At 38.9% G+C, this 13,530-nt stretch overlaps 1 protein-coding gene and 1 pseudogene across 7 annotated transcripts in view; one reads left to right on the top strand and one right to left on the bottom strand.

Moving 5' to 3' along the window:
* Window positions 1-13,530, top strand: part of LEPR (leptin receptor) — a 97,999-nt gene that overhangs the window by 34,930 nt on the left and 49,539 nt on the right. For all 7 annotated transcript variants that reach the window (XM_045369570.3, XM_005543137.5, XM_005543142.5 and 4 more), the window contains one exon: window positions 306-429. In XM_045369570.3, the coding sequence (XP_045225505.2) occupies window positions 306-429 (124 nt within the window). The remainder of the gene's footprint in view (window positions 1-305; window positions 430-13,530) is intronic.
* LOC102117654 (polypeptide N-acetylgalactosaminyltransferase 11-like) lies at window positions 3,938-6,408 on the bottom strand (annotated as a pseudogene).

Raw genomic sequence — 13,530 nt, 5'->3', positions numbered from 1 at the left:
AGTTTTGAGCTCTTTTGTCCTATTTAAGTGGTTTGAAATTAAAGAGAGTTTGAGAAGCAATAATTAAATTTAATTCTGTTACTTTAGAAAAAAGGAAACCGAGGGCCAAAGGGAGTAAGTGATGGGCAAACGCATGCCCCTAGTTAAAGTTTGTTCTTTTTCTCTCAGAATAGGAAATGGAAGTTGTATCAGAACACTGGTCAATTTGATTTAGTTCTTCTCTTTCACTGAGTTGTTCAGATGGTTTTTGAGATTTCATGCAGTTTTTTGTTTGTTTGTTTGTTTTTGTTTTTTTTTAAATTCAGGTGCAAACTGGAACATACAGTGCTGGCTAAAAGGAGACTTGAAATTATTCATCTGTTATGTGGAGTCATTATTTAAGAATCCATTCAAGAATTACAAACATAAGGTCCATCTTTTATATGTTCTGTAAGTACCAAATAATTAATTTGGGCATTTCTACCACACAATGTTTTTAAAAAGAGGTTTCATATGCAGAAGTAGATTATAAACCTCTTGCATCCCTACATTTCCTTTTATATGTTTTATTTTTTAATATAGCATTCTGCTCTATTAGGTTTCCTCTTTTCTCCTGTTAATTGAGGTAGCAAGACAGTCAGGTTTAGGGTCACGATTGTCAGCTCCACGAGTCTACCAACTGTTAGGTTCAAGTTCAGGTTCCAGCTCATGCTGAGGTCCGAAGGCAGTGGGTGAATGGGCAATAGCTGAAAGAACACTGGGGGGCCGTAAGCAGGTGAAATGTAGTGTTATTCAGCAGCTCCCTATCAGCAGCTTACTCAGACTAGGTCTCTCATTAGCAGCTCTCTTACCAGCAGCTTTCTCTCACTTTCTGCTCTGTTTCGACTGCTTGGGCCAGCTGCTCCTATGCACAACTGCATGATCGGCTCTCCCTTGCCTTCAGGGTCAGCAGCTTAACTCTTTCTCTCTCTGGGCATGAAAGTGAGCCGTGCTGTGCCATGTCAAGCCATGCCCTGGCTCCCCTTGTCAGAGCAAGACTGACAGCTCTGGTACTTTCTCTCTCTCTGGGTGCAAGAACGGCTGTACAAGAGCATCTGTACAGTGTCAGCAGGGCAATTATAACTTTTACAGACAATAGTGGCATACGGCCAAGGGATGGCCTTCCTATGTTATGGCTACATGGCTGTGATAACAGGTAGAGTTATACGCCTGCACTGTACTCGCTGAGTCATGCAGGCCTGGACATCTGCCTTGGCCTAATTCTTGACCAAAGCACATCCATGCACCTTACAAAGATATTGCAGATATAGGTGGGCATAGAGTCTGAAAGAAGAGTGAACTCAATTCAGAAGTCCTAGGTATTTGAGTGGAAAAGGAAAAAAGATGTGTTTTATATTTCTTTTTCAGATGATTTTTCATATTTGATCTCTTTATAAACTTAAAAACATGAGTGGCTAATATTTATTTGTGCTAGAAAGAGAACAAAGATATTGTTTTCAAACAGCCATATACTTATAACTCAAGCAGCTAATATGTCCTTCAAGTTTTCTAATTACTCCAGTGATGATATACACCATTTCTATGTCAATTTTAACTCTTTAAAATTCTTTCTCATTAATTCTTCTATTTGATGCTTAAAGTCTCGCCTCCTTCAGTTCTGCAGTTATTGAGATAATACCATTGAGGAACAATGTGCTAGAAACTGTCCCTGTACAAATGAATAGAGACAGAAAGTAGAATGGGGCTGAGAGGAGGGGAAACTGGGGAGTTACTGTTTAATGGATATAAAGTTTCAATTTGGGAAAATGAAAAGGTTCTGGAGTTGGGGGGTGGTGATGGTTGTATAATCATGTGAATGTGTTTCATGTCATTGCACTGTACACTTAAAATGGTTGAAATGTTAAATTTTATATACATTTTATCACAGTACAAATTTAAAAAGAAACTTAAAGACATGTAAAAAAGGATGAATGGTTGCGATTGCTGTCCTTGAGGTGCTCAAAGGCTAGCAGTTGGGACCTATGCGTACAGAGTTTCAGTTTCAGTGGTTACGATATGTATTTGGTAGGCACATAATGTCATGGGAGCTCATGATTGTTGTGAGGTCGTAGATGGGGGTTATCTAGTTCAGCTGGTGAGGGAAGAGAGCAGCCAAGGTTTCCGAAGGAAGGAGATAGCTGAGTTGAGTCATTAGAGATGAATAAGAGTTAATAAGAAAATATGTGGGTAGTGTAGTATTGGGAAGGAGATCAATATCACCTGGAACCTTGTTAGAAATTTAAATTTGCTAGCTCACCCTTGTAAATAAAAAATTAGGGGGGTGGGGCTCATTAATCTATATTTTACCAAGTCCTTTAGGTGATTCTGATGGAACTCAAGTTTGAAAATTCCTGGTGTAGAGGTTAATATGACAGATTTTAGAGTCAGACTACCTGGTTGTACCACTTACTAAATGCACACACAAAGCACTTACTATCTTTAACAGTTGTTCTACCTCTAGAAATTAATGCAATGGAAATATTTACACAATGCTTAAAAATTATTTGTTGAATGAATACATATTGCCAAAATGTTTTCTAAAAGATTTTCCGATTTACCCTCCAGAAATGTCTTAATGAGCCAAAAAATTATTAGTAAAGAAATAATATTGTCTGAAGGTGGGAGAAGTGAGTGGTCAATGGTCAGATAGAGCAGGAACATATAATAAGGTCTGAATAATATGTATGGATTTGGCAGTGTGAAAATAATGGGTCTTTAGGCAAAGCTCATTCAGGGGAGTGGAAGGAGAGGTTGCCAGAACAAAGGAAAACTTGGAGAAAGGACCCTTAAAGAGCTTATCTTTATGCTAGTTCCTCAGTCAGTTGATGGGGGGACCCTGCAGAGCTGGAATTCATATATCCAAGGTATACTATGGCTGGCGCTGAGAATATGGGGAAAAAAACCTGGTTACTGGGACCAGCTGCTGCTGCCCAGGTGAGGAACCTCTGGCTGGAGTGATATTTCAAGAATGGAAGGCAAAACAGGAAGGATCAACTCCCTTGTCACTCCATTATTCTAGTCTCTTTCTAGCTCCCCCACAGGTAGAATTTAACAAGAATTTAGGTAGCAGAGGAGAACTATGGTTTTCTGAGCTCCAGCCCCAGCATGGCAAAACAGAGCTTAGGGTGCATTGAAGATGGCAGACAATAGCTTAACCACCAGCAAAATTCATTTCATTGGCTCATTGGCTACTTGGAACATTCACACACACCTTTCTACGCATACCTACCTTTCCCTACAACTTCCCTATAACTTCATGCTTTCACCTAATTAGGTGCAACTATACTTTAAAAAAACCAAAAGGATCCTTTATTTCATATGTATGTAGTATCATAATTCATCAAAATAATTTATAATAGTTAACTGCCTCTCAAATATTGTCTTATAAATGATGCCTTCTGAAATTAAACATAATGTAGATTCTTTTTTTTTAAAAAAAATTGTCTGTTTAGAACATACTAAACGTTATGCACATGTACCCTACAACTTAAAGTATAATAATAATAAATAAATTAAAAAAAAAAACAAAAACAAATGATAAGTAAAATAAAAAAAAACTGTCTCCTGTGAAGTCTTCTAAGAAGGGAAATCATGACAAACTCCTGATCAGATAAAAACCATTCCATCTTTAAAGGGGATTAAAAAGAGGCATAAATAAATTTGAATAGAAACATCCATTTGCTGAGTTTTGTCGTTGTGTACAAACAAAACTCTAGAGTTAAAATTGTATTCTGATTTTCCTCTATAAGCAAGAGATTCCTTAATAGAAGCTCAGAAATGACCTCAGTGCCTTGGTGAAACATACTTCTTCACTTGCGGACACTCAGTGCTCCCATCTCTATCAGATCCGCTGTGTTACCTCTGTTAACATTCCCAGGCATCTCCAGGAAGATGGGAAATGTCATCCTATCCAAGATGGCTCTACCAAACCAAGGCTTTCCTGGCACCAACAGCATTCTTTCTAAAGCCCTACACTTCACAGAGGAGGCAAAGCCTGATGAAACACCATTTCTGCTATGGTGTCCACCTTAACCTTCCAACTGCCACTGTTGTGAGGAGGAGCCATCAAAGATTGCCATAGCAACAGAGTCTTCCTGACCCTGTGGAGCCACCACTCTCAGGCACTGTCCAACTGACATCTGGTGCAGCCGATTATTTTCCCCAAAGGTCCATGTCTACCTGACCCATGGACTCCATGAGTCGTGGTGGGTCTGATGAGCTAGTTTCTGTCGTACCTAGACAAAGAAGATGGTGTAAAACCAATTCATGCTCTTCATTATAAATCCAGATCTGATTTGGGTTCTCATACTCATAGGCCTTAAGCACTAGTATGCCTTCTTTCCGACTTGGGCAGCCCTGAGCCACCAGACATTTGTTGGTCTGGAAGTGATAGAGCCTTCCAAGTTGAAGGACTTGGTGGCATTTTGGCCCTCTACTGATAAAAGTGGGTTGCTGGAATTTGGCATGGGGCCCAGATATCTGCACCTCTGGGTAAATATTATCCAAATACCATTTAAATGATTTGCATCCCAACTTCTTTCTCAAGTCAACATGCTCACTGATAGTTCCATAGCTTTTCCTCTTCAGATTAAGTCTTAAGGAAAAATACTGCCCCTTTATTCATCCAGCCAGACATGTGCCAGCCTCAAAGAGTTGTGTTCATGGTGTCCCAGCCTTCAGGAGATCCATATGGTCACCTTTTTTGGAAAATGTCCTACTGTAGAGCAAGGCATGATGAAGAACTTACCTCCACACATCCAGATCTGAAATGATATTTCCAAATTTTCTCCTTTCTGGATACCCATGCCAGTATCACACTGTCCAAATTCATGGAAATACTGTCTGTTCCTGGCAGACAATCCTCCAGTCATTATCAGTGACTTTGTTGGTGCTGTGGCTTTTTCTGCTCATCCTAGCTCAGAAAGGGGAACAAGCTCCTATTGGAAGTGCAGCCCTCAGTTGAATCCTCCACGGACAACAGAGGATGAGCTGTAGGCTAGCGTATTGGCACCAATGATGTCAATCACTGAGAACATCATGGTGTGCCACTCCACACAGATGACAGCCAGCAAGGACTGCAGTCACATCACATTCACTTCACGTGGCTGTCTAGGAACACAAGGACTTCTGTTGCTTGGATTGCTACACTCATTCTTCCTTGAATCAATCCCTCACACTTTATATTTCTTATACCTTAATTTTTCCAAGGAGGTAATCTTGGACATACTCATTTGGTTCTCCTTTCAAATCATCAAGGTCACTAACAACATCCATGAGGATGATTTCAGGAAGCAGGTTTGCTGGCATGCAATTTATGACAATGTGCAGCATCTGGAGACAGGCAGAAAAAGCTTCATTGTGGAAACAGATAACAATATTAGCAACTGGCAGGTCAGGCGGTAGGACTATACATGCTGCATTCCTTGTCCCTAGCACATCTCTGTGGTAGCCTGAAGTTACTGATAAGCATATTAAAACCACGTTTCTGATAGCCCAAGTCTCTCAACTCCTGAGCACGTTCATTAAAAATCATGCCTAGTTCAGAATACAATTTCAAGTGGCCTTTTTCTGGATCTTCAATATGACTATCACATCATCAATTTCGTTTTCTTTGAACTGTGGCTCTAGTAATAGACTTGCACCTTGAGTGAAACAAGAATAGAATTGTTTTGGAAATGGTCCATGGGGTCCAGATCCCTTGAACACATTCTTTTTTTATATATATATATATATAGTTTAAGTTCTGGGATACATGTGCGGAACGTGTAGGTTTGTTACATAGGTATACGTGTGCCATGGTGGTTTGCTGCACCCATCAACCTGTCATCTACATTAGGTATTTCTCCTAATGCTATCCCTCCTCTAGCCTCCCACCCCCTGACAGGCCCCAGTGTGTGATGCTCCCCTCCCTGCGTCTCTGTGTTCTCACTGTTCAACTCCTACTTATGAGTGAGAACAGGTGGTGTTTGTCTTTTGGTTCCTGTATTAGTCTGCTGAGAATGATGGTTCTCAGCTTCATCCATGTCCCTGCAAAGGACATGAACTCATCCTTTTTTATGGCTGCATAGTATTCCATGGTGTATATGTGCCACATTTTCCTTATCCAGTCTATCACTGAGGGGGATTTGGGTTAGTTCCAAGTCTTTGCTATTGTGAATAGTGGATGAGCACATTCTTAAGTGGTTGAGTCACTTCACTGAAGTTGAAATGAACAAAAACCAAAACTGCGTAGGTCACATAGGTAAAAATGCACCCGTAACAGAAATATTGAACTGTGACACTTCCCATTATAAACCTAGCATAACTAATGGGCCATTTTAATTTTCTACAACACTGGCAGTGGCTTCCAGGACTCAGGCTGTGGCATCTTTCCTCCTGCCACAGCCCCTGTCTGAGCCACAGGAGCTGCTCAGGGAGTGGGGAGTGGTGGGCTACACTTTGAACAAAAGGAGACAGTCTTATCCTCTCTCCCAAAGTGGATGATGCTATGTCACAATTGTCATTATGTTTTCTGTGCAACATGTACAGTATTGCTCTCTGGGCAGTATTCATTGCTCCTCACATTCAATCATGATTCTACCTGAATGAATATTGTGGAAGCTAAATATGAAATTATAAATTTAATAATAGCAGGAATCCTTATATAAAATAATAGGGGGAAGGAGAAGGTTGAGAAGAATTTCGTTAATATATAGAAACACACACACACACACACACATGCAAACATACTGTAAGGGAGGTAATATGCACAGCTGCCACTGGTCTCCTTTCTGTATTGATTACCAGGCTGTAGTTAATATTTATTACTAGTGTTAGACCACTGGACTAATTCTTTAAGTCAGCCAGAGGAGGAACCCAGATATAGTGCCACTGCTATTGTATCTGGACATTGAGTGTCCCTGTGGTCATCATTTCCACATGCAGGTCACCTGATGCCATGACTCTGATGAACCTACAAGCCCCTGAGTCTTTGTGCAATCATCATGAGGGCCAGTGTTTCAGATGTGGGTATCTAGTTGGTGAGAAGGTGCTCTAACTGCCAGTGTTTCAGCCTTGTATGATGGTAGATTCTTCAGTCAGATGTTGGCCAGCCAGAAAGTAGACAAATGTCCATAACAAAAGTGACTGAGTTATAAATCTCTAGAGCTTGAGAAGCCTGGTTGGGGTTGGAAAGTGGAGGTGGAAGACTAATGGATAATGAATGTCCCAGGGTGGATAATTAAAGGATGGGAAATCATGAGTTTGTTTCTAGTCTACAGAAAGTGACCCAGCAGGGAAAGAAAAGTTGGTAATAGAAGGGGACCCATTGAAGATATTTTGTAGAGAGTGAATAATGGAATAGGCAAATTCCATGAAAAGAGCACAGGGTTGGTCTTAAAGAAGGCTTACCTCAACTTCTGAGTATTGAGAGAAGAAAGGAAGCCCTATGGTAGATGAAGATATATTTGAAGTTCAGGGCAGTTTCCTGCTTTATTGAGCAAAATAGGTTTTAACTCAGAGAAAAGTATTCCTTTGCATAGTACTACTTTCTTGTGATGACCTAAATGCTTTGGATGTGATTAAAAATTCTCACTTGGGTTCCTGTTCTAGACAATTTCTGATCTTATCAGCAGGTTAGGGTAAAGTGCTCAGTTTTAAAGCCCTGTGAATATTTGTAAGGGCTTAAATTCTATTATGCATATATTATAATTATGGCTTGAGGTATTTTTCTGAAAAAGATAAGTATATATGTAATATATAGATACATATAATTTCAGAGCATTATAAATTTGAGTAGTTACTTAGCTGTAGCTGAGAATTTTAGCTTCAGTTTAGTCAACTGAACAGTCATTGGTCTATTCTTCTAAACAATAGGACCCAGAAGAATGAGAAAATTAGGTAAATTAGGTAGATTTTCAAACTTTCTTACAAGATGATTTTAATTTGGTCTTCTTTCACTTGGAACCTAGGTTTCTAAAAATATTAGCACAGTAAAACTTGTCGTAATTCCAAGGAATTTGAGAAACAGTCTCCCATTTTTTTCCTGCCACATTATACCTCTATGATTTGGTTAATATATTCATTATACCTACTATCACATGCTGTTTCAGCCTTTAATTCTATTTTTGTTTGGCTTTTAAGGCAATATATCTCCAAATAATTAAGTAGGACTCTAATTCAATAGGAAGGGCTGGTCAATATAGGAAGAGCTGGTCAATATAACCAGTGAGAACTCCATGGAAGAGAAAATCCATAATGGTGGTTACTGTAGAAAAACTTTGAATCAGACTCACCTATTTTGGACATTGGAGAATTCACAAGAGAAATTTTCAAATGCTTCCATGTGTAAAACCGTGTATTTTAAAAGGGATAAAATCTAATGTTTGTAAGGGATTTAAAGCCATATAAATATGTCCCTTAAGGGAAAGCTTTGTTTGGGCTCAGATATTAATGTTTGTCAGAGAGTCTGAAGGACAGATACTCTAGAAATGTAATATTTTGAAACTGCTCTAGAGATTTCCTCTTAGATCTAGGAAGGAAATTCTCTTTCTTTATTAGGTGCCTCCTGTGTATTCCAAGCACTGAGCTGAGCATGAGGAACAAGGTTCCACAACACAGACTCAACCCTTGCCCTCCCGGAGTTAACATTCTGTGGTAAAAACAGAAGACATAACAGCAAAGTTTGGAAATGCTGTGATGTAATAAATACAGTGCCTCGTGGAAACACTTACTAGGGATATCCAGCCCAGGTGAAGAGGGGGCAGAGGAGAATGAGCCAGAGAGTGAAGAGCATTTGCAAAGGCCCAGAGGCACACATACCACACGGGAGGACTTGAAAAGTTGAGTGTGGTGGGGCTGGGAAGCTGGGGAATGAAGAGAAATCAGGATGGAGGGATACGCAAGGGTCAGATTATGAAGGGCCCTCCAGGTCATGCTTGGAGTTTGGGCTTCTGTAACTACTAACACCTACTTTACTTTGTCTTCACAATTACTCCTGCCAGCATTCTGGATGATTTCAGCATCCATGTGATTAATCTTCAGTTTCTTGAATGCTTATTTTCAATATTCTTGTTTTTTTCACACCACCTTGTTCACCTCTTGTCATGGACATGCTTTAGACTTTGTCATCACCAATAAGCATGCTTTTTTCTATAATCTCCATGTCAAGAATCCTGCTCTTCGACCATCTCCCCTTGTACCCTTCATGTTAGTTTATTCTCTCTACTACCCAACTTCAGGAATAATTCTCCATGGTTCTTGGCTCCCCTTTCTGGGTACCAGGTTCTGGCCTGAGTAACCCTCTCTTCTTCATGAAAAACAGCCCATATGCGCATCTAAGTTGTTTTCACAGCCTGCTTTCCTATCAGCACAATTTTGAATGGTCCAAAGTCTTTTTTTTTTTTTCATTTTGTTCTGTCTCTGTCTCTTTCTGTCTCTATATTAGCAGTATTTCTGCTAATACACTTCTCTCACAAAACTACCTGGACCTCCAGTGGACCTCTCTGGTGTTCACTCCATTAGATATTATAAAAGCTTGCAAACCTCCTAGAGATCTTTTCTCTGTCTTCTCTTTGATCTTTGTTCAAAATTTCTTGATTTTAACAGTATTTGCTATCTGGAGGGGCTGGACACTTCAAGACTATGAAGTCCTCTTTTCTTTTGTTTAATGGTCCTTTCTTCAATGTATATCTCTGCTCTTACAGCAGGAAGAAACCGAGAGACATCCTCAACACTTGCTGGAAATCTCCTTAAGTATATAATTCAGTTCAATAGGCACATTCTGTACTTTCCACATGACTACAGATGGTAATGTTAATAAGCTCTCTGCTACTACACAAGAAAGATCACTTTTCTCCATTTTCCAATAAATTATCTCTCACTTCCTTTTGTGACCTTACTGGCAGAGTCTTTGAAGTCCACCAGATTTCTACTAACAGTCTGTTTGAGGCAATTTAGGTTTTCTTCACCATGCTTCTCCAAATCCTTCTAGCCTCTGTGCCCTGGTTGCAAAACCATTCATACATTTTTAGGTTTTCATTATGGCATCACCCCACTTTCAAGTTCCAATATCTGCATTCGTGATCTAATGTCATATAATAAATTAACCCAAAACTTGGTGGCTTAAAACAATAATCATTTATTATCTCACAGTTTCTGTGGTTAAGGAATTCAGTTGCAGCTTAGTGTCGGGTGGAACGGGAAGGGAGTACCTGCTTCAGGATCTCTTAGAAATGCTGCACTGAAGGTGTCAGCCACCAGGACTGCAGTCATTTCAAGGTTCACCTTCAGGAGGAGCTGCTTTGGAGATCAGTTCTTGGGGTTCCAAGTTCTTCATGGGATGTTGGACTGAGGGCCTCAGTTCCTCCCTGGCTGTCAGCTGGAGACCTCCTTCAGTTTCTTGTTATGTGGATCTCCCCATAGGACAGCCTGCACCATTGCAGCTGGCTTTCCTGAAAGTGAGCCAGAGAGACTCACTGATGATCTTGCTTTTTATTTTCACTGAGAAAACATAAGCAGGTGGAGTTTCTCTAATGATTGCTTTTCTCACCCAAATCTACCAGGCTGCCTATATCACTGCCCATGCAATTTTCCTCTCTCCTTTTATTGTGAATAAATTCTTTGAGTTCTGATCTAAGGTGAATGCTTTGTCATGTGTTCTGAGTCCTATCTCTTATTGTCAACTCAAGGACTTTCTTGCCATTATCCTCTATTTTCTGCACCATTATGTTACTCTCTCAGCTAATAGACACAATACAATAACTCCCATTTAAAAAATAAATTTTCTCTATTACACATTTCTGTCAAGTAACCACCCCATTTCACTACTTCTTTTAAAGAAAACAAAGTTTTGAACTGTATGAATACATTATGTCTTCCAAAGTTAATAAAAAAATCAACAAGTGACTCTAGCCATGAGGGAATAAAAGGGTCTGGGATTACCCTCCTGTCATAAACAACTAGAAAACTGAAAAAAAAAAACCATAGGAAATAATTATTTTCAGATATTGGACAAAGGCAGACAGAACTGTGATTCCTAAGAGAAGAAAACAAAATGAGTCCTACTAGTACTTAGGCTTTCTGAGAAAATTCCCAGAACATGGCAGAGGGCTGAGGAACTCAAGCTGAGCCCTACAAACTTGCAGAGATGAGAGTTCAGAGAGTGTAAGGGGCTCAAGTTCATGGGGCAGAGTACTTTGAAAGCAGGGGCATACACAAAAACTTACAGTGGGGCCACTTTAACTCTTTGGCTGAATATCAATCTGGCCATAATGTTGGGTAAGAAAAACTTCTAGTAAGAGAACAGTTATCAGGGAGCTATAAGCTCAACAATTCACAGAAGTCATACAGGTCTGGGAATTGTTCAAGTTCCCATAAACGAGATTGGAGAGACCTTGAAGAGTATCAGTGACATTTCGTAGGAACCCCACAAGAACTATACTTTAAAGGTGGGGCCAAATTAGCCTTAGAGTCAAGGCTACACTATACTCTTCCCCAAAATGCTTAAAGGGTGCCCTAAAAGATTCAAATTAGTGCTCAAATAACATAACTGACTTTCAGAACAAAATCCAGCACTCTTCAAGGCAAAACAAAACAATATAATATTCAAAAATGAAATATTCACAATGTCTGGCAGTCAGTAAACAAATTCTAGATATATGAAAAGATAAGAAAATGTGACCCATAACCAAGAGAAAAAGAAAAAATAGTCAATAGAAACAGACCCAGAAATGACAGAGATGATAGAATTGGTAGACAAAGACAGCTATCATTAATATGCTCTACATGCTCAAGAATGTAAAGGAAAATATGAATATAATGAGAAAAGAAATTGAAGATGTAAAAAAGAACCCAGTGACATTTTTAAGATGCAAAATGCAATTTTTTTGGTAAACAAAAATGCTAAATATTAATTTGGGCATTTAGAATAATGTTATTCAATAAAAAAGTATTTAGTATGTGCAGCCCATAGCACTAGGCTCTGTAAGTGATGCACTTTTCATTCTCCTTCCCTTCTTTCCTTTCTGTCAGGATGGACTCATGGATTCTTATTTTAGTTTGTAGGCTATAATGTTATGTCATTCATTTTATTACTGAAATTGTCCCCTATTTGGCCAATGAGAGCCCATTCAAGCTGGCTCCTGTGTACTTTTGATATATCCCCCATCATTTTGTTTTTTGAGGACTTTCTTTCTAGCAGTATAAGATGTACCAGGTAGATCTTATACTTTTCCTGATATTACACTGGAATCAGCCATTTCTCCAAGGAGCCATGGTTCCTTTTGTTGAAGAATGGTATTACAAACCAGTGTCTGGAGGATAGTTGTTCATTGTTACTGTTTATAGCCCTCTCTGTGTGCAGAGCTAGTTAGTGCACACAATATATACACAATGTGTGTACATAATATACACAAATCTATATACCTGTATCTCTCTGTATGTACATATATTTAAGGGTGTGCGTTCATACTAATATGTCCCATTCTAGGTCAAAACCGAAGGGTTCATTCTAAACTTCTTTTTTTTCTTTCTGTTTTGTAACTTTCTTCTCCAGCAGTGAGAAACCTGGCTTCCCTTTCCCACAATGTATTACTTATTTGCTCAGTGCTAGAATATACACAAAGCAGTTTTAGAATTGCTAACCCATGCTGCTGTGAAAAACAAAAACAAGTGTACTAACTGGAGTGCAATATTTTTTACACTCATTTTGCCTTTACTAAGGCTAATGGGTACATGGTCAAATATTATGTTCCAAAGTTAAATAAGATAGGTCTTCCCTCTCCCTTCAGGCAGTTATATTATTAACTTGATAGACATTAAGGTCCTGTTTGTTTCAGTTTGCATTCTTCTTTTTTTCCCCACTTTTTCTTATCTTTGTTGATTTTCTGTTTATTTGGTGATATCTTACATCTGAAGAGTACTTTACATTTTACAAAATGCTTCTTAAACTTTCCTCCTTGATAAGATTTATCTAGGTCAGCACTTCTTACTTGGCGTTCAATAGGTCTGTCGTGGAACTAGATTGCTTGCATTTATTCAGAACATAGATTGCTTAGCTCTGGACCTTCTGAATTCCTCATGGGGTCTAGGAATCTATTTTTTCACAAGTTCTCCAGGTGATTTTTATGATGAGTCTAGTCTGGGACAGTAACTTAGTCTCAAATTATTTGGGATTGGCAAGTGAAAATTTTGAGGTAATGTTTTTATAGATTACCAATCTGAAATTTAAAATAAGTGACTTGATTAAATGATTTACAAAGCTAATAGTAAACTTTCTAATTTCACTTCATTGGTTTGTTCACTGTTTTGCTGTCAGTTCACGTTACAATCAGGAAATTAGGTGGTACCAATTTGGTGTTATTCCTGTAATAATTTAGCATAGAATTTGCTTGGAGAAGTTTTAATATTTTTGCACTTTCTGGAAGAAAAATTGTACCAAAAGTCAGAGGACAGAATGTGCTTTCTTTCTAAACCACGTATGGCTACCAAAAATGAAATTTCAATACTAAAGAGTTATATCTTTACCTTTTGAGT

The sequence above is a fragment of the Macaca fascicularis genome, chromosome 1 (assembly GCF_037993035.2).
Source record: "Macaca fascicularis isolate 582-1 chromosome 1, T2T-MFA8v1.1".
Classification (NCBI taxonomy): Eukaryota; Metazoa; Chordata; class Mammalia; order Primates; family Cercopithecidae; genus Macaca; species Macaca fascicularis.
This window is presented reverse-complemented; position numbering and strand designations above follow the sequence as displayed.